Source organism: Oncorhynchus masou, chromosome 27 (genome assembly GCF_036934945.1).
Source record: "Oncorhynchus masou masou isolate Uvic2021 chromosome 27, UVic_Omas_1.1, whole genome shotgun sequence".
Lineage (NCBI taxonomy): Eukaryota > Metazoa > Chordata > Actinopteri > Salmoniformes > Salmonidae > Oncorhynchus > Oncorhynchus masou.
This window is the reverse complement of record NC_088238.1, coordinates 14422627-14448162: the sequence shown is the minus strand read 5'-3', so window position 1 is coordinate 14448162 and position 25536 is coordinate 14422627. Positions and strand designations below refer to the sequence as shown.

General features: G+C 42.7%; 2 protein-coding genes across 6 annotated transcripts in view; one reads left to right on the top strand and one right to left on the bottom strand.

The window, feature by feature from the left end:
• Nucleotides 1–14836, bottom strand: part of slc26a5 (solute carrier family 26 member 5) — a 20413-nt gene extending 5577 nt beyond the window's left edge. Inside the window, exons 1-9 of one of the 5 annotated variants that reach the window (XM_064939274.1) lie at nucleotides 14268–14836; nucleotides 14131–14222; nucleotides 7187–7472; nucleotides 6481–6620; nucleotides 4471–4581; nucleotides 1805–1992; nucleotides 1292–1456; nucleotides 756–991; nucleotides 292–439 (exon numbers count right to left, since the gene is read on the bottom strand). In XM_064939274.1, coding sequence (XP_064795346.1) covers nucleotides 292–439; nucleotides 756–991; nucleotides 1292–1456; nucleotides 1805–1992; nucleotides 4471–4581; nucleotides 6481–6620; nucleotides 7187–7344 — 1146 coding nt within the window. In that variant the 5' untranslated portion in view covers nucleotides 7345–7472; nucleotides 14131–14222; nucleotides 14268–14836. Of the gene's footprint in view, nucleotides 1–291; nucleotides 440–755; nucleotides 992–1291; nucleotides 1457–1804; nucleotides 1993–4470; nucleotides 4582–6480; nucleotides 6621–7186; nucleotides 7473–8555; nucleotides 8738–14130 lie in introns of those variants that run through there. The other 4 variants (XM_064939272.1, XM_064939275.1, XM_064939271.1 and 1 more) reach the window with 4 other exon arrangements.
• Nucleotides 11778–25536, top strand: tspan33a (tetraspanin 33a). The gene is made up of 8 exons (XM_064939281.1): nucleotides 11778–12164; nucleotides 18843–18900; nucleotides 19523–19650; nucleotides 20198–20272; nucleotides 21329–21424; nucleotides 21791–21919; nucleotides 22114–22275; nucleotides 22650–25536. Exons 1-8 carry the CDS (start codon nucleotides 12066–12068, stop codon nucleotides 22749–22751), a joined length of 849 nt encoding a protein of 282 aa, XP_064795353.1. The 5' UTR covers nucleotides 11778–12065; the 3' UTR covers nucleotides 22752–25536.

Here is a 25536-nt window from a genome sequence, read left to right as displayed (position 1 = left end):
GTATCCCACAGGTACAGATCTAGGATCAGCTCCTACAGGGCAACACAGAGCCAACAAGTTAGACTCTGGGGTAAAGTTTCCCACAGGTACAGATCTAGGATCAGTTCCTACAGGGCAACACAGAGCTAACGGGTTAGACTCTGGGGTAAAGTATCCCACAGGTACAGATCTAGGATCAGCTTCCCTCACCCCATGCCTAACCTTAACCATTAGTGGGAGAAATGCTATGACGTTCTTTGACATCGCCACTCTCCAAGGCTATAATGGCTACAGTACTGTGGATAAACTGACCTGGTTACCATCCACACTGTAGCCGTGTTTCAGAGCAAAGATCTTGGCCAGAGAGATTCCCATGGAGAAGCCCACCACCGCTATGGCAATAGAATCCGTTACCAAGTTGGGCAACAGAGAGAAGTCTGGGATTGTAGGTGGGAGCAGCCTGGAAACAAATAACAAATATTGTCTGAAAGGTTGACTGAATAGTAACAACTGTTTGTACAGTACATGTCTTCTGATGCTGTTACTTGTGCATTTTGACTCACTAAACACTTTTTGGACCATAATATGCCACCGATACCTTTTCCCACTATAGAGCTGACCTGAACCGTACTGGCTTGGATATTGGGTTCTCACAATGTGCTTTCAGGTTCTAGTAACCATGTAGGATGCAACCAGTTTGGTTTGGCTGGGCTGAAGGCCAGTTCAGTACAGCTTGGTTTGGATCGGCCCAGTAGTGTGAACAGTCCTTCTCTTACCCGGATGGAATTGTCCTGACCACGTCCACTTGGTAGTTCTCTGACAGACTGAGGCCATAGGAGATCCCCGTTGAGACCATGACCACAATGATCTCTCCTGGGATGGGCACAGGCAGCTTCTTCTTGAAGCGCTCGTTGAGGTCCTTCACGCAGTAGAGGACCACCATGCAGACCCCGCCCACAATCAACGTGGTCACGTTGGTGCTGGTGATGTCACTGAACACGGCCGTGACACTCTGGGAGGAGAGAGGGGGTGTGAGAGACCTGGGAGTGTGTCCGTGTCCCCGAGAGCATTGCATAAAACTCACAATCTATATTTATCAGGAATTAATCATTTGTCATTAATCATTAACTAAATCACGCAGGCTTGTAAACTAGGTCTAACACCCATGTATTACAGCAGATTACATCCACAGACTGCTATAATGTGGATGACTTTCCTGTCTGCTACCGTTTAAAAGTTAACCACTCCATTCCTCATGCAGGGGCCACCATCCAGCGGCAGAGGCCTCTGAGAGGCCCCGTCAGTGACTCACGTGAAGAGCGGACAGGGGCCCACTGAAGCGCGGGGTTTGGATGCCCAGCAGGTATTTCAGCTGAGAGATGAAGACGTGGACAGCCGCGGCCGTGGTGAATCCGCGTACCAGGGGCTCCGTGAGGTAGATGGCCACAAAGCCAAAGCGCAACAACCCCAGGACCAGCTGGGGGAAAGGAAAGAAGGAGACAGAAAGACAAAGACAAACAAGGGGAGAGTAGATGATGACGGTTTACTTGCATAATAAATGTCAATATAGATAAAGTAGGTTGACATTAGGTCAACTAAGTTGCGGTCCTGTGGATCCCACTATGGTTGAGTAAACAGTGAGCGCTGAGAAACCTGTTGAAACCACAAACCCCCAAGGTTATGGATGATCCTTATCTTCGGCATGAAAACTTTGACCTCTTATAGAGAGACTGACTAGTGGTGGGAAAGCTAGTGGCAACAGAGAGGATGCTGGGTTATTTGAGGGGACATTTTTCTGAAGGTGGAAGAGGGGAGTGTGACCCACCTGTATGACTCCCACCAGGGTGGTGAGGACTACAGCTACGTGGACCCTCCTGGCATCGCGGGCCTCTGTGTCGATGAAGACGGTGGTGTTGGTGGCGGTACCATTCAGGGCCTGGATCGTGAACATGGAGTCAGGGGCCTCCCTCACCACCACTCCTCCAATCATCAGGCTGATCACTGCAAACGTGCCTGCAGAGAGCACAGCCAGCCTTAAAGTTAGGGGTGTCCAACTCCTGGAGGATGGAATGTTAGCTGTTTTTGCTATTTCCTTTCCATTTGTGGTAGCAGGCTGCCTAATGGTTAAGAGCGTTATAACACTAACGGAAATGTCGCTGAAACAAAATCACAGAGCCGACTAGGTGAAAAGTCTGTCAATGTGCCCTTGAGCAAGGCACTTAACCCTAATTGCTCCTGTAAGTTGCCCTGGTTAAGAGCGTCTGCTAAATGACTCAAATGTAAATGCAAAATGTGTCCAATTAAGACCTAGACAATCAGGGAGTTCCTTACTAATTAGTGACCTTAACTGATCAATGAAGAACAGGAGAGGAGCGAAAACCAACCGTTACTCGGCCCTCCAGGAATTGACTTCCGACACCCCTGGGGGCTAATGGTTTAGGGGCAGGGGCTTTTAAGGGACATGGTTTAGGAGTTCTAGGCTTCAGGGACACAGACAAAGGGCTTAACACCTGGCAGCTTATCATTGATACTGAATATGATGACACCCTCACTCTGAAAACAGAATTATAGAAGTATAAATGAATTCAATGAACTGAACTGTGAGGCGCACTCTCTCTTCAGTGGGTTGAGTCTGACTGACCATTGCCTCTCATCCTGTATGGCTCAATTGGTAGAGCATGCACCACCAAAATTGTGGGTACGCCTCCCGGGACAGCACACATGGAAAACATATGCACTCATGACCGGAAGTGGCTTTGTATAAAAGTGTCTGTTACATGGCATATATTATTATTTCATGACATTGAATCATACAAGTTTGACTTGGTAGCTTTGGCACTCCCCCTAGGTCAAATAATTATCATAGCACTCCCCATTCCCCTCGGGGTTATCAGTCAGTCGCCAAGGTGCCAGGTTCTTTATCAGTAATGGTTTAATAGAGAGGGGAGACATCAGTGCCACACCAGTGCAAACAGCTGTGAACCCAGTCCAGGCGCCTCTGCCGGGGCAAGTCTCTGTGTCTGGTAAACGAGCTATGAAGCAATGTAAAAACTAATGTTAAAAATGTGTTCTCATTTCCAGATCAGGTTTGCTTGTGTTAGTTCGTTACGTTTGCAACTGGAGATGTTGACACGGGCTTTTGCCCAAGACTTGAACGAGTGCCAAAATATTCCTTCATCCCTGCCTCAGAGGGAGAGAAGGCAGTCGCAAGTTACTACAGCAACTGCCCTCCTTAAGGCCACAATTTGGGCGGAGGCCATTTTGTTACAACTGCTGCCGCTAACTAAACCAAGACGGTTTTAGTTCTTCTTTTCTTGTTGAAGTGTTTAATGTGATTCACTGACTCACTGAGTTGTCAAAAGGAGACAAACGTGACGTCTGAAATTGGAGACAAGGCTATGCCTGCCTTGAATGTTCCCATAAATCTAGCCTGTCTATGTGCAACAGATGGGGTCACTATATGCCAAGAGACCTGACCTCACCCAAGCTTCACAAGGACACTGATCAATTCCCAAAGTAAACCATTTCAAAACTTGGCTCATTTCCTGAAGTGTCATGAATTTTTTTTTTTTTTTTTTAGAGCTATTATTCTGGTCACTTAATCTGTTACTTTTGAACAGATGAATCTCTCAGAGGTAACACCCAGACTCTTGATTGACTGGGCTCCCTGGGTGGATGAGAAGGCCGAGTCCCATATAGCACCATATTACCTTCATAGTGCACTACTGTTGACCCGGGCCCCATAGGGCTCTGACCAAAAGTAGAGCACTAAATAGGGAATAGGGTGCTATTTGGAATTCACCTGTTGTTTGGAATGGTCAGTCTGTACTTGGCACAGCCACCAGAATACAAAACTCTGGCCAAAAAGTGAAAAGGCCACGGCTGTCCAGGGGTAGAAACCTACGGGAAAACTATGTGAATACAACCAGGACGACTTCATTGGAACACCCAGTAGGAGTAACATCTATTAACACCACAGGTAGGCTGCAGGGGTAGTGTTCAGTAGGGCACAAAGTAACAAACGGGTTTGCAAGGGAAAACAAAACACAATGTTCTTATTAGAGCCGTTCAGGTAGTATCTGTACCTCCACGTTTCAAAACATTTACTTAAGCAATAAGGCCTGAGGGAGTGTGGTATATGGTCAATATACCACGGGTAAAGGGCAGTTCTTAGACACGACGCAACGCGGAGTATACAGCCTGTATACAGCCCGTAGCCTTGGTATATTGGCCATATATCAAACCCCAGAGGTGCCTCATTGCTATTATAAACTGGTTACCAATGTAATTAGAGCAGTAAAAATAAATGTTTCGTCATACCCGTGGTATACGGTCTAATATACCACTACTGTCAGCCAATCAGCATTCAGGGCTCGAACCACCCAGTTCATAACATTTGAACACGACTCCTGGTTAGCCTCATTATACATCTCAATAGTGTAAAGTGACTTCCTCTGCACTAGTTGGAGCTCCTTCGTCGGGATGGCTCACCTATAGATATGTGTCTAGAGGTCCCAAAGAAGGTGTAGAGCAGGACGGGGTAGAAGGAGGAGTACAGGCCATACACAGGAGGCACGGCTGCCAGCATGGCATAGGCAAGACCTGGGGAGAGAGGATGGGGGGGAGATGGAATGATGTTCTACTACCCAGTGCATACACACATTGATACATCAGTAGCTTAGATGGGGAGAAGTCTGTCCATAATAAAGAGCTGCTCTACCTTCTTAACAGCAACGCAGGTCCTACAGATTCTAGTTGTCGCACCTGGACTACTGTACAGTCGTGTGGTCAGGTGCCACAAAGAGGGACTTGTTGTGAAATGTTTTTAAAATTGTACAACTTCCTTAATTTTGATGGACCCCAGGAAGAGTAGCTGCTGCCTTGGCAGGAACTAATGGGGATCCATAATAAAAACAGTACCAGTCAAAAGTTAGGACACACTTATTCATTCCAGGATTTTTCTTTATTTTTACTATTTTCTACATTGTAGAATAGTGAAGACACACTCTTGGCATCCAGGTGAAGCTGGTTGAGAGAATGCAAAGCTGTCATCAAGGCAAAGGGTGGCTAGTTTGAAGGATCTCATATAAAATATATTTGATTTGTTTAACACTTTTTTGGTTATGACATGATTCCATGTGTTATTTCATAGTTTTGATGTCTTCACTATTATTCTACAACAGTAAAAATAAAGAAAAACCCTAGAATGAGTAGGTGTGTCCAAACTTGACTGGTACTGTATATGCTGAACGAAAATACAAACACAACATGCAACAATTCCAAAGATGTTGCTGAGTTACAGTTCATATATAAAGTCAATTGAAATAAATATATTAGGCCCTAATCTATGGATTTCATATGACTGGGCAAGTGCGCAGCAATTGGTGGGCATAGGTCCACCCACTGGGGAGCCAGGCCCAGTCAATCAGAATGAGTTTTTCCCCACAAAAGGGCTTTGTTACAGACAGAAACACTCCTCAGAAGAAGGCGGATGTGGAGGTGCTGGGCTGGTCTGCGGTTGGGAGGCCGGTTGGACGTGTTGCCAAATGCTACAAAATGACGATGAAAGTGGCTTATGGTATAATAAAAAATAAAATAAAAACATTAAATGATCTGACAACAGCTCTGGTGGACATTCCTGCAGTCAGCATGCCAATTGCACACTCCCTCAAAAGATGAGATATCTGTGGAATTGTGTTGTGTGACAAAACTGAGCATTTTAGAGTGGCCTTTTGTGCCCAGCACAAGGTGCATCTGTGTAATGATCATGCAGTTTAATCAGCTTCTTAATATGCCTCACCTGTCAGCTGGATGGATTATCTAGCCAAAGGAAAAGAAAATACAAGTCCCAGCAGCCTTGTTGTTGGCTCAGCTCATGGCTGGTCTCACCAGTGGTGTGGCACTATTCTTTATAGGTTTGTACCGACTGATGTATCAGTGAATAAAATCCTTTTAGAATATGAAGAAAATACATCCTCCAAATGCAACATCTGTGTATACCTACACGGTGGCTCAAATACATGGAGTTTTCTGATTACCCTCAAGCACTAAATTAGACACGCCTAACGTCAAAAATGTCAATGATGGTGATCACCTATCGTGAATGACAATTTGTCATGTTTTACAGGTGAAATTCCAAGCTGCATCTGCCAAACCAGACTTCTGATCTCTGTGTTCTGAATTCCATTTCATTAGAATATGGAGTCTTCTTGAATGATGTGTAACTATTGTTTCGTGAGTGAATTTTAAAGCACATTAACATCAAGCCATACCTGTATTTGATTTCAATCAAAGCACAAACTGGTAGGCTATTTATTTGGCACGTTTTGTTGAGTTTTCATTGCTTTAAAGGGAAAAATCACAAACCTTCAGCACAATCAACAATGATTCAGCTTCGATATAACTTTATTAAAACGAGCACCATTCTGAGAAGTGCCGCCCCAGACTCTGAACCCATTCTGAGCTGTGCAGCAGTATACCCCTGACTCCAACCCCACTGACCTTGAGGTAGCTGCATGACCCCTGTGCTGAGCCCTGAGACCAGGTCCCCAAACAGGTACTCTTTGACAGGGTAGGACGGCAGCCATGTTAAAATGGGCAGGAAGCTCAGAGCAATGGCTTTGGCCCTCTCTGATGAGCAGCTGGGAAGAGAGAGAGTGAGTGAGTAGTGTGTGTGTGTGTGTGTGTGTGTGTGCTTAATCAGCTTATCTATTAGGGAAGCTTCCAAGCAGCAAGTAAATGGGTGTGTACTTCTACTAGTGTAATACTAGACAAACATTGTCAGATTCAAAAATAATAAATCATAACTTCACATAAGCTTTTACAGTCCTAACAAATTTCCTGAAAAAAGGTATTGCATAATTCCACATCCCAGTCACACACTCAGCAATGTTCTTCAATCCCGGTCATCAAAACACCGATAGGTATGTCTACTGGGCTGGAACAACACTTGAACACACTGTGGGTCCCAATGACCAGGATTGAAGAACACAACACTACAGTCTGTTCAGATCTGTAACAGGGTCGTGTTCTTTAGGCGCCTAACGGCAGAAAACAGACTGAAACAGAGTGGGACTACCTGGACCTGTCCAATAAGAACCACAAATGTTTTCCATTTCCTGTTGCAAAACGGTGTGCTATTATAGTACAGTGTGTACTATTAAACACAACCCAGGTCTGTGGACACTAACTCGATGTAGATGCTTACTGGAGCTGCTGTGCCAGTCTCTGTCTGATGGTCTTGGGGCTCCTCTCTCTCGGGTGCAGGAGCTGGGTGTGAAGGTAGGCCTCATCGAACACAGGCCGTTCCACACGGTACATCAGCGGTGGGGGCGCATCCTCGCAGGGCGTTACATGTTGTTCCATAACACAGACAGGACACTGGGCATGTCAGAGAAAGGGGGCGGCTCCTAGCTGAAGTAGGCTTTTCCTCTCTCTCTCTGTGTGGTTCGCTGACTCCTTTTCCACACGTCCTGCTTCCTCCCGCTGCTCTGCTGAGAGAGGAAGACAAAACAGTCAGTAACTGTTTAGACCAAATGTTTTTGAAGCAAAGTGTTGTTTTGACCAAACTCCAGCAGGGTTGAGCACCATGTGGCTGGTAGTTTTCATTAATAGAGTAGGGGGGGGGGGGTAGTGTTTTCAGGCATATGGGCTATCTTTTCAAGCAAATATTTTTGAACTGATATTGCAAAATTGTGACCAAATATTAACTTTCTGCTCCATGTGGAAAAAGAAAAACAGGGGTTTATTCACTAGGAACCAAAGGGGAAGAAACAGGAAGTGAACTCCCGAACATGTCCAATAAGAAACTTGTTTTCATGGCAAAACTTTCTGTAACAAATAGTTGTACTACAGTTGGAACTAATGAATACACCCCATGTGTGTTCTACATAAGAAAGTTTACACTCCAAAATCAATGCAGAGATAGGAGCCTATTCTTTGGGCTAAAGAACAGTCCAAACTACACTTCAGGCTGACTGTGGTAGCCTGGCCTCCACAACATGGCAAACCAGAGGATATTGACCTTTCAGGTTGGAAGCTACTTAGAGGAAAGGTCTCCAGCAGCCTCACTAAAAATAGACATCCATTTCTTATCATATACTTTATAGACTTCTGCGGCAATGGTAAACATGATCACAATACTCTTTATCAGAACAGTGTCTAAAGCAGGGCTCTCCAACCGTTGTTCCTGGAGAGCTACCCTCCTGTATAGGCATTGACGTAAAGGTATAGGCTATGACTGACTACTTATTGTAAAATCAGAATATTTAAACAAGAATTAAACATGAGATTAAATATATTAAACTGAATTTCTGGAAATCTGACAATAAAGACGTGAAGTTATCAAACCATGTGAATAGTAAGTAACTGGCTGTTCCTGATTATGTTAGCTGCCTAGCGACTTGTGTCATCACTGACAAAACACAACCACATCTAAATAAAAGGTAGCTAACTAACGTCAGCCACATGTTTTAACCTGAATTGCAGGTTACAGAGGTATGTGTAGCGGAAAAGTGATGGCTATCTACAGAATGAAAAGCGCACATGACAGATGCGAATGAAGGACCATTTCTTACCTTCCCGACCTCAGCCTAGGATGTCACACTCTGACGCGATTGACCGAATTCAATTTTAGAAACTGACCGCGCATCTAGGCTCACGGTTACAGCTTAACACCGGGAACACAGTTTAACAACCGTCGACACTCGACAGCCGCATACTCGACCAGAGGAAGATCGCTTGATGGAGCCGGGCGTAAACTCTGACGTCACTAAACCAGTGATCATGGGACTTGTATTTTCTTTCCGACAGTTGTTGGATTCCCCTTTTCTTATTATCGTTATTTATCGTTATCTATATACGTATTATAGTTCTTTGGTTGGTGTTTTTCCAAAGTATATTATGCATCTACATTTCCAAAATACTCACCTAAATTAGAAAGAAAAATTATAAATTGGTTTTGTTTCAGTTTATCATACTACATAATTCCGATTTTGTCAACACTGACAATTGCCTTGCAGATAAATTTGAAAAAAGACAGATCGCTCATTCTCCCATGGAATAGTAGTACGGTCGGCCTGGCCCTATTGATGGCCATTGCCTCACAGATTGTGAGGCCTATTGGAAATGTGTGACAGACACGAAAAAATATGTTTTCGTGTGCAGTACACGATTTTGTATACAGTGCATTTTAATCACTGATAAAGACAGTAGGCTACTTAATACAGAAACGAAAGGGAGGGGCGTATATTGTGTGTTCGAATCTCTTCATGGATAACTTTTGCATTTTCGCTACTTTGCAACTACTTTGCATGTTAACTAACCCTTCCCCTAACCTTAACCCAACTTAAAAACCTAACCCTTTAACTACTTAGCTAGCATATTAACTACAACCTTAACCCATAACCGTGCTCACGTTAGCCTCGGCAAATTGAAATTCTTGAAATGTACACGAATGCGTCAAGAGAATAGTGTAATACACAGGAAATGCGTTGTGATGAAAATCGTGCCTGTCACGAATTTCGAATAAGTAATTTATGTCTATTTCACAATAAGCTGTGACGGTGTGTTGAACCTTAACCATTTTAAATGTCAACTTCAATGGGCTACAGACCCCATAAGGATACAAAGGCGCTCTCGAGTGGCCTTCTTGTGTAAAATAAATGTATTCATTAAATATTATTAATGTGCTCAAATAATATTCCGACAGATGGCGCCATTGTCTGCTTTTTACAAGCTCGTGTCTCGGTTCTGCTTTTTTTTAGTAGGGTACGTCACTAATCACTAGATGTCTCCGTTCTGCTCTTTGACATATTGCTGGCATAAAATTATAGATACTTGGTCAAAGGCTTAGGTCACCTATACTGCCTAAGTACTGTACTTTATAAAGGGGCAGGTGGGTCCTGCATTCAAACAAATGGTTAAGAAATGGTCATGGATCTAAATGTTGGCTGTGTGAACTTTACAACTTCAACCCTTCATAGTCAATCTTAAATGGTCAATTGGGTGTACCAATTTCACCACCACTACTATATCCACCACTCATTTCATTACTACTACTACTACTTATCAGGCAAAACATAACAACTTAGGTTGGCTACGTTCATGTATTTTCTCCACTCTACTCTATAGGCCTAGGAGCATGGAGTACTAAACAGAGGACCCTTTAATCCTTAGCCTCTCTGCAGAAATAAGACGACCAGATCCAACTTGTCTGGTGCCAGCAGGCAGCCAGCTGGCACTAAAGGGCAACCCCAGAGGAGGGCTACCTGGAAGGCTGCCAGTGACTAAGAGAGTCCCAGGCCTCAAAAGCCTCCTGGACAGGGTCTGTGTAGTGTAATACCCTGGCATAACAGCATTCATTACAGGCCGCGAGGGTCAATTATTTGGTCCTTTTTATTTAATTTTGTATCACTTTTTTTAAAGTATGGTGATCTCAGATGAAGGCACATGGTAATCTGAATTTCCTCACAATTCAAGGCATAAATACTATTCACTGTTCTCTCTTTGTGCATCTGTTTAACTTTGTAATCATATGAGAACATCAATGTCAAAGGAACTGATTATTTAAAGGCCCATTGCAGTCAAAGTTCAGTTTTCCTATGTTTTGTATCAATTGTACAACAGCTAGCTGATTAACTAACACTGTAAAAGTGTTTTAACAAATTCTGATAGTTGCTGCTTGAAAATCCAATCTACATAGGACCTTCTAATCAGCAGGTTTGCATGGGCGGGAGTTTCGGATCGCCAGGTGACTTCACCAGGTGATCATTTGGTTAATAGACCAATAACAAAGAGAGTTCCAAACATAGAGATCCTATTAAATTACTAGAGGGGATCTATGTTATAAACCCTCCAAGTTCCAGAATGGAGTGAAAATGGCAGCCATATTGGTCAGGGACAAATCCAAACTAGTCTATGAATGGCTTTTGAGGCATAATCCAGATTTGTACTTATGCAGAAAAATACATGTAATGCATGTGATATATCTGAAAGTGTGTATTAAAATATTGTCAGATAATTATAACTACTTTTTTTATATGTTTTATCACATTTTCTGTATAAATAGCCTCTAAAATACATGTAAACAGATCCTAAATGTCTAAATTTTTGTTTTCTTGGAAAGCTGTGAGTGCTATATTTTAAATTCTTAAAATGTATTATTTTACACAATATCTGATCAAAATGACTAACCTTTAGACCATCATAAGAAGTGTCAAGTCTAGTCTAGTATTCTAGTATTCTAATTCCTAATTCTGCCAATAATAGATAGTTTTCAGTTTTCCCAACTCAGACCACTCCCAGAAAGTCCTAGCAAAATTCTTGCTTGAGAAATTGTTTTTTTCCCATTGTTTATGGAAATCTATTACATTAATGTACTTAGCTAATTGTTACCCATAAATTATTTGATATTGATATAAAACGGCTAATTGGGCCTTTAATGCCAAACTGACAAACCCTTTACGTTAAAGATATTTGACACCGTGTTAGTATAAATCATGTAAAATTGAGCAAGTGTGTATTTATTGTGTAATTTGTGTACCAGTTTTATTTTATGTAGTCAAATGCACCTACAGCCTCAAATATAAAATTGGTTTGTTAATCATGTTTTAATTAATTAAAGCAAATTAATAGTTTTTATTTTATTTTGTATTGTTTTGTAATTGATTACATTGCAGATACCAAACAAATTCAAAGTTACATATTCGGCTACATCCGTTAATCATTAATCACAGAAGCACTAGCAACTTTGAAACAGGTGACTCACGTCGCACAATACTGAGAAAGACGCCCTCTTTACAAACCCGATGTTGCGCTGCTGCTGAAGGCTTTTGATCGTGTCCCTGTTGTGTATGTAGCCTATTTTCTCTAGACTTGTCTGAATAAGGAAATGTAATAGGAATCCAGCACCACCGAGGGTGAGAAGTGACTCGCTCTACAACGTAGACTACTGTAATTTACTCCGTAAATAAAAAGTAGCTATAAACGCACGTATGAATGCTTTGATTTACCTGGACTATTGCGGAAAGACCAAGGAAGGTGATAGCCAACATTTACGCACGGATTGGGTATTCTGATTTTTAACCATGGGGAAAAGAGCCGCGCTGGCGACTTACGATAAAGAGTTCAGCTTTGTCAGCCCAGTTGTCAAATATCTACTTTTCCTTTTTAACTTAATATTTTGGGTAAGTATTTAATAAGTTTAGATTTCTGCTGGTTTTGTCTGCTGATTTTGCGTAATCTGTGCACCTCACTCTGCCCAATTTAAGTTTACGCACACATTGTCATTGTACAAATTGTAAATATCCATTTGCTGTTAGGTTATAGCTTTCATTGGACGTGAGCAACTTCCAGTAATTTAGTTTACTTTGCTGTGAGGACTGGTTAACCATTGATTTAGGCTGTTAATTTGTTATTGTGTGAATGCATGAGAAAACCAGCCTCACTAACAAGACACATTCTTTCTAAGCCCCACATAGCTACACAAAATAGGTATGTGTTACAATCATGTCTTCAATAGGATGAAACATTTAGCTATGTTTTTATGCCTTTGCTTCTATGCTACAAAACAATCCTAATCAATCCTTAACCGTGGAAAATAACCAATATTGCCTATTCAAAGGAGTACATGAAATAAAGGTTGTATTCTGCTTCATGTTTGACACCAATGACTCCTACTGGTGTCATACTAAAGGAGTGCTTATTTGCTGATGAACATGTTTAAACAGCAGCTACAACATCACAGCTGTGATAGTGGTGAGGAATGGAGCTACAGGCATGCTCAGGAATGCCTGCACATACCTTGCAGCTCTCTCATTGGTCAAAGTGTCACCTTGTCTTGGAACTCATTTGTGTTTAAATAACCAATTTTACTCCATTAATAATGGACCTAGTTCTTGATAGACGTTGGCTGCTAGAATACGTTTAGACCTAAATGAATAGTCTTTATATAGAGGGGATCCAGACTCTCATTTCAATAATAATGTGAAAACCACTAGGAGCAGTAAACAAAACTCCAATATACACTGCTCTGTATATGCCAGTCCACTGTCACAACTCCTTTTTTAACCAAGCTGTTGCCAAGCAACGCAAAGTTTCATTTATTCATATGCTGATGGTGCAACATGGGGTTCTGTGAAAAGGGGGCCCATGCACTCTCCTCTCCAAATCTGTTTAGCAGTCAAATGAGCATATCAAATATGCCTCTTAGATACTTCAATCACATCCTAGAAAGCTGTTGAAACAGTTATCTGTGAGGGCTATTTGCTATTTGATCTTTTTTGTTGTTGCTAGACCTCATCAAATGCTTGTTACAGTTGCATTTTGCATGTTTGACTATCAGAAACTAATCTTGGCCCCATTTTCTTTCCTTTTGAATGAGCTTTCCTAGTCACAGTTTGTATCAAAATATGTGAGGAGGACCCCCCCCCCCCCCAAATCACTGTGTCACCAAGCACTGATGTGCCTTTGATGGTGATGACACTAGAGTCGGCGCTGTTCTGAGCGCCCTATGACACATTAGGAGCTCTTTGAAATATCCAGGCTTGGTGTTCTGTATTGAGTTCATACCTTTGATTAAAGGCCCTGCTTTAACATCACACAGCATAGGCAATCATCATTGGCCTCGTGCCCTTTGACACAACGCCTCGCTCTCTCTTTCCACACTGCCATCATCTCTCACCATCTGTTCAATAGAAAAACATCTGGGGAAAATGTGCCACTCAGAATGCTCCTGATCTCATGACATCTGCTTGGTTTATGATTGTCAGCATGCCGACTGATTTAGCTAATTCCCCAAACGTTGTCCATGAGTACAGAATATCTATAACGACTATGAAAAGGCAGCCAGCTGTTAAACATTAACAACTCTGGAAGCAGAAGTTTACAAACTACGCAAATTGATAGTACAGATGTCAGCCTACTGTCAGGTGCTTGGGGGAACTGTAACTTTCACTCACTGTTCAACACTAAGGGGATTTCTGACTAAGACGCAAGAACAAGCAGCCTTGTTATTGCAGACTGGGATTTCCAGTGTTGGGTTTTAGTCCGCACTGCTTTGCAGTGTTAATAGGTTTTGACGTGGATTTATGTCCAGTTCTGCTGTGTTTACATTCCATAACTAGCGGAAACCTAGCATAAACGTTGGCCTACCTTAGCTCTGGTCCAGGTTGTGTAGTAGGCGTTCCTCTACTAATACCTTAGCTCTGGTCCAGGTTGTTTAGTAGGCGGTCCTCCACTAACACCTTAGCTCTGGTCCAGGGTGTTACGACGTATTCCTCTACTAACACCTTAGCTCTGGTCCAGGGTGTTTAGTAGGCGTTCCTCTACTATAACACCTTAGCTCTAGTCCAGGGTGTTTAGTAGGCGTTTCTCTACTAACACCTTAGCTCTGGTCCAGGGTGTTTAGGAGGCGTTCCTCTACTAACACCTTAGCTCTGGTCCAGGGTGTTAGTACGTAATCCTCTACTAACACCTTAGCTCTGGTCCAGGGTGTTTAGTAGGTTCTTCCTCTACTAACACCTTAGCTCTGGTCCAGGGTGTTTAGTAGGCGTTCCTCTACTAACACCTTAGCTCTGGTCCAGGTTGTTTAGTAGGTTCTTCCTCTACTAACACCTTAGCTCTGGTCCAGGTTGTTTAGTAGGTTCTTCCTCTACTAACACCTTAGCTCTGGTCCAGGGTGTTTAGTAGGCGTTCCTCTACTAGCACCTTAGCTCTGGTCCAGGGTGTTTAGTAGGCGTTCCTCTACTAACACCTTAGCTCTGGTCCAGGGTGTTTAGTAGGCGTTCCTCTACTAACACCTTAGCTCTGGTCCAGGGTGTTTAGTAGGCGTTCCTCTACTAGCACCTTAGCTCTGGTCCAGGGTGTTTAGTAGGCACTAGCACCTTAGCTCTGGTCCAGGGTGTTTACCTTAGCTCTGGTCCAGGGTGTTTAGTAGGCGTTCCTCTACTAACACCTTAGCTCTGGTCCAGGGTGTTTAGTAGGCGTTCCTCTACTAGCACCTTAGCTCTGGTCCAGGGTGTTTAGTAGGCATTCCTCTACTAACAGAGAGGAGTTAATTAACTAGCAGAGGCAACTCTTTCTGGTTGTGTGAAGAGAACAGAGCTAATCCTTCCTATGCATAGCAGATCAAGGCAGATTCATAGACAGGAAATGACAGGGCTTGAGGTTAGCTATGTGCAAAACAACATGTAGGCTACAGTGTCAGTGTGTCCACACCCAGATGTGCCCTGAAAATACTTCCCTTTCAGGTTTGATTCTTCATTATGTACAGTAATGGTAGCATTACATCTGCTACATTTACCACAAGGGTCACCTGCAGAAGTGGACATGGAAAAAAGAGTAACTCAGGAACAAACTAATGTAAAATAATTTAGTTCACCATAAACTATTTTTTACATGTCAACAAGATTTCACTCCCAGAACGCGGACGGAACCAGGTTTCCCCCCCATCTCCATCTCTGGCCACTTCTACATTGATTTACAAGTTTGAACATGGATGTCCTAAAAACAAACTGCTGATTGTTACAGTCCTGTCCCTCACAACGTACCACAAGTCAAAGAGCTACTCTTCGGCCTTGTGCAAACAGGATAAGATCTTGTAAAAACTTGCATCTCTGGCTGTGAGGAATGCATTTTTGACGTAGTTTTTCACCCCCTCTGGCTAGCTGGAGAATGTGTCTGGAAGGACACATCTAACACCCTGCGTAGACTGTTAAAAGCGAGGGAGTCATCAGTATTGCTACAAATGTGAACCTCTCACACCATAGTTCACACCATAGTTATCTGAACAAACCACCAAGGAAGATATCTATCTCTAGTGACCACATGGCAATTCCATTTGAGGTACAGAGCTGTAGGAAGGCCGCCCATTTTCTGTTTCCATTTTCCCGAAATAACTTAGAGGGCAGAATTTACACCACAACCAATGAATAGCTAATTGACTGGATAGATGGCTCGAGTTTATTCTCTATCTTTGCATAGATAACAACAATGTTTTTGTAAACTATCCATTTAGCCTCCTTTGTGCAGAGGAAGACTGGTCCTTACTCGGAGGACAGACGAGGCTTTTCCCTCCAAAGTGCAAGGTGTGGAAACTGGATACAGGAGTGGGAGAGGGGATGCTGTGTGCTCCCTGTTATGTTGGTGAAGCTACAGGTTGGAGTAAAGAGAGAAAGGGACATTATAAGAAAAGCCCTCTGATCGCTGCCAAGTTTATTTAGTCAAATGAGAACGAACTCTACAGAACAGAACACATCCCAACTCACTAGTTCTGAACTGTGACCCATCAGCCTATTATGGATGAAGTCACTAGTTGTTCGTCGGTTCCGTTATATGATTCTCGGTGTGATAAACTGTATATTTGAGAATCCAATTTAGTTTTACATTGTATGCCACTTTTACTCACTCTGACTAAAACTAGTGAAAATACTACAGCACACCCACAATGCAATGGTTCTGTTCTGTTCTGACATGCACTGAATTGTTTTTGTTTAAGTTTTAAGTTACGTACACATTGCTAGTATTGTAGTCAAGTGACTAAACCTCAAGTCCCACTAGAGTCCCATGTCACTAGCGTTGTAGTTGAATCACAAGTTCCTTGTTTATACTAAAGCTTGTGCTCCAACAATCTTTCAAGCTACAGTTCACAGCGTAAAGAAAAATAGCTAGCTTAGTATACTGAACAAAAATATAAACTGGGCCTTAGGATCTCGTCACGGTAACTCTGTGCATTCAAATTGCCATTGATGCAATGAAATTGTTCTTATTGTCCGTAGCTTATGCCTGCCGATACCATAACCCAACCGCCACCATGGGGCACTTTGTTCATAACATTGACATCGGCAAACTGCTCGCCCACACCACGCCATACATGTGGTCTAAGGTTGTGAGGCTGGTTGGATGTACTGCCAAATTCTCTAAAACAACGGAGGTGGCTTATGGTAGAGAAATTAACATTAATTTCTCTGGCAACAGCTCTGGTGGACTTTCCTGTAGTCGGCATGCCAATTGCACGCTCCCTCAACTTGAGACATCTGTGGCATTGTGTTGTGTGACAAAACTGCACATTATTGTCCCCAACACAAGATGCACCTGTGTAAGGATCATGCTCTATGATCATATTATTGATATGCTACACCTGGCAGGTGGATGGATTATCTTGGCAAAGGAGAAATACTCACTAACAGGGATGTAAACAAATGTGTGCATAGTATTTGAAAGAAAAGCTTTTTGTGTATATGGAACATTTCTGGGATCCTTTATTTCAGCTCATAAAACATGGGACCAACACTTTACATGTTGGGTTTTATATTTTTGTTCAGTGTATATTAGTAAGGCTTGTTAGGTAATACAAGAGTTGTAGATGGCATGTTGAATTATGCAAAGGAGAGAAACTTTAATGAACAACTAAAGCCTGGACCAAACTACCTTCATGGGTGGTTTGAAGTCTGATACGTTACATGGCAGGAATCAGACTTGTCTGAACAGTCAAATCTGAATTCTCAAGTGCTACAGTAACCTCTCCTCTCTCTCTCTCTCTCTCTCTCTCTCTCTCTCAGTATTCTCCATCTCTCTCTCTCTCACTCCAGAAAACTCTCTCTCTCTCTCTCTCTCCTCTCTCTCCATCTCTCTTTCCACTCTCTCTCTCCACTCTCTCTCTCCACTCTCTCTCTCTCTCTCTCTCTCCTCTCTCTCTCTCTCCACTCTCTCTCCACTCTCTCTCTCCACTCTCTCTCTCTCTCTCCCTCTCTCTCTCCTCTCTCTCTCTCTCTCTCTCTCTCTCTCTCTCTCTCTCTCTCCACTCTCTCTCTCCACTCTCTCTCTCCACTCTCTCTCTCTCTCTCTCTCTCTCTCTCCACTCTCTCTCTCTCTCTCTCTCTCTCTCTCTCTCTCTCTCTCTCTCTCTCTCTCTCTCCACTCTCTCTCTCTCTCTCTCTCTCTCTCTCTCTCTCTCTCTCTCTCTCCACTCTCTCTCTCTCTCTCTCTCTCTCTCCACTCTCTCTCTCTCTCTCTCTCTCTCTCCACTCTCTCCACTCTCTCTCTCTCTCTCTCTCTCTCTCCTCTCTCTCTCTCTCTCTCTCTCTCTCTCTCTCTCTCTCTCTCTCTCCACTCTCTCTCTCTCTCCTCTCTCTCTCCACTCTCTGCTGTGTAGTTGGGTATTATATTTCTCCTCAGAATCAGACAGAAACAAAAATGTAATGTTTTATACAATTCCGAGGTCTCCAGGGGGAAGATTCTGGTTCTGAATGTTAAGTTTCACTTGAGCGTAGTGACATCCCCGAGCTCCTGCCTGGCTGTATGTGTATCTGCTCCATAGAGTTATAACTATGGTCTGCTCTTAAAGGAGAAGAGTTCCATGTCCAGAGTAAGCTGTTTCTCACATACCTCCTTACTGTTTTATATACTATTGTGAATATGATAATGCTCTTTACTGTAAGAGCTGTTTGAAAATGTACTTTTGGCCTGCCTGGTGACATCACCAGGTAGTACATTTGGTAATTGACCAATAAAAAAAGAATTCCAAACCCCTCCAAACCTGCCAATAACAGCTAGTTTTCAACCCTAGAAACATTTTTGATTGAGAAATTGCTCTTTGCCAAGAAGGTATTTTTGTTTGCAATTAAAATGGTCAAAAAACAAACAATCACAGTAAGGTAATTAATTATTTGATATTGAGATAAAAACATCTGCCTTGGACAGTTTAAATCCCTCCTGTTCTCCCTCATTTGGGACTGAGTGTCTTTCTCCTGTGTTATACTGTCACAAAGACACAGGTTCATATTTAGTCTCATATCATTCTACTCCATATGCCTCGTGACAACAAGAAAAATAACATTGTGACTTTTTTCTTTTCATTTTATCAGATGATCTCATTGGTGTTGATGTCTATTGGCATTTACGCGAGGATGATGAAACATGCCGGTAAGTGATCCTCCATTGACTTAATGGATGCCTACATTCAGTGTGAATTTCCAGAGCTGTTTGTATGTCATTCTAGTGGTGCTTTCATACTGAGTTCAATAGGCCTAGGTCCTGCACCATACTGTAGCTAAACGGAAAATGAAAATGAGTTTCTTATTGGACCAGATAGTCTCATCCCATCCTGTTTCACTCCATTTCTCCTGTTTTGTGCCTTTATGAACACGGCCCTTGTCGCAACACCAAGGCAGAAATGCCAAGGCAGTACAGGACGTTTATAGAGTATGTCATTTTGTTTATGTGGATCCAAAGTTCCCTCTGTTAGGAAGAATGTCAAAAATGCAATCGGCTCACAACTTCCTCGAAGGTTTGATGAATATCCCCACTATGTTTGTAATTCCTGCTAAGATAAGAACCAACTTCAGTCATTGTAAACAAATCAAGCTCTCGCTCTCTCTCTCTTTGGCTCCACGTATTCTCACTCACTCACTCACTCTTTGGCTCTACTCACTCACTCACACTCACTCTTTGGCTCTACGTATACTCTCTTTCTCCACTCTCTCCGGTACATGATTCTTTCACTTGCTCTCTGTCCCTTTTCTCCCTCTCTTTCTCCCTCTCCCAGAGGCAGCCATGGCCTGTCTAGCGGTGGACCCTGCCATCCTGCTGCTGATCGTGGGGGTGCTCATGTTCTTCATCACCTTCTGTGGCTGTGTGGGCTCCCTCAGAGAAAACATCTGCCTCCTACAGACAGTCAGTGGTCTAGCCCACTTCTAACTATTTTTAAAAGAGCACCTTCAAATCAAAATCAAATCAAATGTTATTGGTCACATTCACAGAATACAACAGGTGTAGACTTCACTGTGAAATGCCTACTTACGAACCTATTCCCCACAATGCAGACTTGTAAATATTTGATAAATAAAACCTTCATGCCTACCTACCTTCCTTGAAGAAATCAGTGATCTGTTAAGGATTGGTGGGTGAAAGCAATAAGATAGAAATGGTGCTTTCACATAGCCAGACGTATGAATCAGTGACCTCTACCTCAAGGAAGGCAGGCAGGAAGGAAGGATGCATTCTAAAAATATTGGAATTGGACCACTGCCAATTATCAGCTGTGTTGTGCTCTATCATTTGAATAGCCTAGTATGAGATACTTTAGTCCTCCTCAGGTTATCTGCTGATGGGGGGGTTTGACTTGAGTGACATGCCCTCAGACTGAACAAATGATTAACTCTTCCTCTCTCTCCCTTTCTTTCTCTCTCTCTTTTTTTCCTTCCTTCCTTATTTCCTCCAGTTCTGCATCTTCCTGACTATCATCTTTCTGCTGCAACTAGCTGCAGGTGTCCTGGGCTTCGTCTTCTCAGATAAGGTACTGTATCTCCACTAGGAAAGGATCGTGATACCCCCATAATTATATGAGAATTATGGGGGTATCACTGGGAATTATGGGGGTATCACTATGGGAATTATTTCTATTGGTTGTATCATGCAGCATTTTATTAGCCATAATAAACTGTATATGTCGGTTCCCCCTAAGAAGTTCACTCTGGGAACTCATTCCCTCACGTTCCGTCTCCTCCGCCCCTGCCTCTAGCTAGGTCATTATGCCTTGACCTGGTCCCAACATTCTGTCCTTCTCCAGTTCTTGTTAAAGAAGTGCAACATCTCTCTTTGAGGTCAATTCAATAGATTGTTACTGTCCCCAAAGGGCAGTTCTTGTGCAGAATAAAATCTGCGTAATTGAAACGTACACACAGCATATACAACAAGAGGAAAATAGAAATCATTAAAAGAGAAAGATTTGACGTGAATTCACAATATTTACAAGAGCAGCCAACGAAAGCCATGCTTTTGGATTAGACTTTCATACATTGTGACTGTTGAATATGGTTGGCTTTCTAATGTTCAATTGGCTCAGTTAGTGCTCATATCAGTTCATTTAAGTAATTACTGTAAGATAAGGGTCAGAAATATGATAATGACGACAATAATGCTAATGTACATTTAGAAGAGGAAGTTATTTTTTTAGGCTGTTTGTCAGTGACTTGTGGCCAGAGAGCGCCCTCTGCTGCTAGTTGCCTTCAACTGCACTTCACCGGTCGATTTAACTCATCCAGCAGCAGGCTGTTGGTTTTCAGAGGAATGTACTACGTGTAAACTTTGAGTGTGCGCGTGCTACTGTGCGTGCTTGCTTGCGTGTGTGTGCATGTTTGTAAAGACAGAATGCAGCTTAAAGAAAGTCAGGTCTGTTTTCTAGCTATGGGGGTATTATATTACCAGGATTTACTCAGGATAAATACATGTGTGTAATTCATTCATGTGGGAACAATCTTGTCTTGCTCAGGGTACAATTAAGTGTATTAGTTGATTGACTAAACAAATTATTTAAAACAAATGTCATCTTTCTTTTCTGTATTTTCTAAAGGCACGGAATAAAGTGAGTGAGTTTATCAACAATGCCATCGTTCATTATAGGGATGACATTGACCTACAGAACCTCATCGACTTTGGTCAGAAAGAGGTGAGGAGTGGACCACATATAACTGGAAACAACACTTTCTCACTGTAAAACTTGTTGTTCCCGAATAATACACCTTGAACTCAAGTACTGTACTGCGACGGTAGTTACACTACTGTTTATTCAGTACTGAGGGGTCTTTGTCAGATTTGGTCGAGGGTTTGAGGTTTTTAGGTTCCTCTATCGTCCTCAACTGAAAACAACAGTTCAGTTCATTGTATAGGTCTTAATCAGAAAGCTCCTGAGTTAAAAGACGACATCTACACACCACACTGACAACAAGTTTCACACAAATACAGACTGACAGCTGTTGACTACACAGGCTATACAATCCATTAACCAATGACTTGTTTGTCCTTGTCTCCTCAGTTCAGCTGTTGTGGAGGTGTCACCTACACCGACTGGTCTCAGAACATGTACTTCAACTGCACCACAGACAACCGCAGCCGAGAGCGCTGCTCTGTTCCCTTCTCCTGCTGCCTGCTGTCTAAAGATGAGGTCAGGGGTTAGAGGTCGGGGCCTTGGGGTATTACAATCATCTTGCCAGTAAATAAATCATGACAGGCTACAGTTAAGTGTGCTATTTTTATGTTCCACTTTATTGTCAAGTGTGATTTAGTTTCAACAGAGCACAATGTGCATGCCCATGTACGTGCTTGTGCATTGAAATTAAAATGTATCTCTCTCTGCAGGCGGTCATTAACACAATGTGTGGTCAGGGGATGCAGGAGCTGCCATTCCTGCAGGCTGGTGCCTTCATCCACACCAATGGCTGCATCGACAAGCTGGTCAACTGGATCCACAGCAACCTGTTCATGCTAGGGGGCATCGCCCTGGGTCTGGCCATCCCACAGGTAGACATCACACACTTGTGTAGTCTATTTCAGGGTTGGGTTCCATTTGAATTGATGTCACTCAATTCCTTCAAATCAAACATTAGAAATACATAGCTTCTCCTTTTCAGGTTATTAAGAAGTAATTGAAAGTACATTTTGTTATTTTAATTGTTAAATTGGAATTTCAGTGTACTTCTTGAATTGACTGACTTCAATTTCATTTGACCCCAGTCCTGGTCTATTTAGATTCACATTGTAACTCTATGGGCACATCATCTAGAAGTGGAGAGAGGGTCAGGAACCACGTGAAGTCACTTCTCTAAAGTCACTTCTCTGCTCACTCAGCCTCTATTGTTTTCCTGTGTCCTCTTTCTCTCTCTCTCTGCCATTAGCTGGTGGGGATCCTCTTGTCTCAGATTCTGATCAACCAGATAAAGGACCAGATTGAGCTTCAGAACTACAACCTGCAGCACCGTACTGACCCTTGGCAGTAACCTGGTCATGATCAAGTCCTACCCAATCAAACTGGACCAGGACTAGGTCATCAACCCCAGGGTCACCCAGGGGGTGTGGGAGTCTGGAATTCATCTGCTGGATGGGGCTCAAGCTTTCATGTAGATGGTGTTTATTTTCAAGGCTGCTTGATCATTTCAATGGTGCAAGGACTGGCTTTGAGGCCAAAGATTCTGGTTGGATGATCCACCATTGACAAGAGTTGAGGTGGTCTGTTCTCTTTCTGCGTTCTTGACTCTCTTGCATGTCTATTGTTGTTCAGTATATATTCTAACCAACTGAGCTACCAGAACCAACTGAGCTACCAGTGAAATGGCTGAGAAACCAAGGTTCCGAAAAGGTCCAGATGCCTGGACAGTGTCAATGTGTGCTTGTTTCGTTTTAGCTCACCCAGTATCCTGGATGGGTGGAGTTTTCACTTTATGACCAATGGAATGGTCAATGTTGAAACTGCCCACCCTGTGCCCCAGGGGAGCTAAAAGGAACACATCTAGTCAGGAAGTACTCCAGCCAGACAGGAAATGGAGAACTCCTCCATTCACACCTATTCGCCATTTGACTCCTCTCAAATGTCACGATCTGTAATTTATTGAAAAGGGAAAAAACCCAGCAACCGGAGTCCAACCCCTGCTGAAATAATGTAGACTCTGTCCAGTTACTTTTTTGTCAATGCGGTTTACGACATTGATCTGCTATTTATATCCATCCAGTTATCCGCTAATACTCTCATAGAGTTGAGAACAAGACAATTCTGTCGGCCCTTCTCAAATATGAAAGTGCAAAAGCAAGTAATGTAATAAGCTCATTAGCTTTACAGTCAATTTAGCTTGTGTGTATGTTAAATCTCCCAACTATAGTTTGCCATGCATGCTATAACAAGTTTTATAAACTGGGTTGTTTGATCCCTGAAGCCTTTCTTTTTACTGCGCCAATTATGTTGGTAACCAGTTTGTAATAGCAATAAGGCACCTTGGGGGTTTGTGGTATATGGCCAATATACCACGGCTAAGGGCTGTATCCATGCACTCAGCGTTGCTTCTTGCCTAAGAACAGACCTTAGCCGTGGTATATTGGCGATATACCACACCCCCTCGAGCCGTATTGCTTAAATAAATCATTGCACCTACAGCCTTTACAGTAAAGTGTTACCCAATTGATTTCTACACATTTTAAGGGATATTCCAATTTAGTTTTACATCAAATCCATTCACACAGAGTAAATCGTTGTCCCCCCTTTACATCCAGAACAGCCTGAATTCTTCAGGGCATAGATTCAACACGGTGTGGCGTTCAAACGTTGCTCTATTGGTATCAAGGGACTTAATGTTTGCCAGGAAAACATTCCCCACACCATTACACCACCGCCACCAGCATGTATCGTTGACACCAGGCAGGATGGGGCCATGGACTCATGCTGCTTACGCCAAATCCTGACTCGTTGGACCAGACGATGTGTTTCCACTCCTCAGTTGTCCAGTATTGGTGATCGCCTGCCCACTGGAGCCGCTTCTTCTTGTTTTTAGCTGATAGGAGTGGAACCTGGTGTGGTCGTCTGCTGCAAATAGCCCATCCGTGACAAGGACCGACGAGTTGTGCGTTTCGAGATGCCGCCTGTTAGCTTGCACGAGTTTTGTTTGGCTCACCATTCTCGGTAAACCCTAGACAAGCCCAGGAGACCGTCTGTTTCTGAGCTCCTGGAACCGGCACACCTGGCATCGACGATCATACCACGCTCAAAGTCACTTAGGTGACTCGTTTTGCCCATTCTAACATTCAATCGACAATAACTGAATGCCTATCTGCATGCTTTATAGAGCAAGCCATTGACAAGTGACTCACTGTCTGTAGGAGCGACCCATTTTCGTGAACGGGGTGGTTTACCTAATCATCTGGCCACTAAGTGTATATTTCAAGCTAAATTGACTGTAAATACATTCCTTTCAATAAAGCATATCTTTTGGATATGAAGCATTGTGGGTATCCATACAGACCAATAATGTAATTGTAGTTTATTACTCACTGAGCTACTAGGGGATTTCCCCATTTGAAAGCGCAACAGAAAGGCCTGATTTTATAATAAACATTCTTATTTTCCGTAACGCCTTTTACACAAGCACTGGTGTTTAGATTGGCAAGCAACACTGGAGTTTACGCTAATGCTGTGACTCTCCATAACATACCCATGTTGGGCCGTCGGCTAGCCCTGTTGGCATTTCCCTTCACAGGGGTTGTGTTCATTAGAGCACGCGACGGAAAATGAAATTGAGCGCTTCTTATGGGACAAGTCCTGTTTTAGTCCGTTTTGTTCCTAATGAACATGACCCAGTTAGGTCCACTGGGAATAGCAGTTTTTTCTCTCAAAATGTGGGTCAACATACTGTTACTGGTCAAGACTACTGGTTAGCACTGTATTTAAACGGTATAGGTGGGTGTGGAATTCATTCTAGTAACTGACCCATGTAAAATCCTAAGAATTAACATTAAAAAAACACTTTTACATGTCAAAATTAGTTCCACAATTCTCCTTAGGTACAGAGAGTATTTACTTTGACTCTACGTGGTAAAATGGTAATTACTCTCTTATGTAAAGACAATATATTGTGAATTCTTTATTTGTTTCTTTGGGAATCATCACAACAAGCACTCCAATCCATGTATCAGCTAGTTGGTTACCAATTGTGTTGAATTCATGTAATTAGTGCCAGAAACTACCCAATGACACCATTCTAATTGTCCTAATAAACGGCAGGTAAATACCAGTGGAAA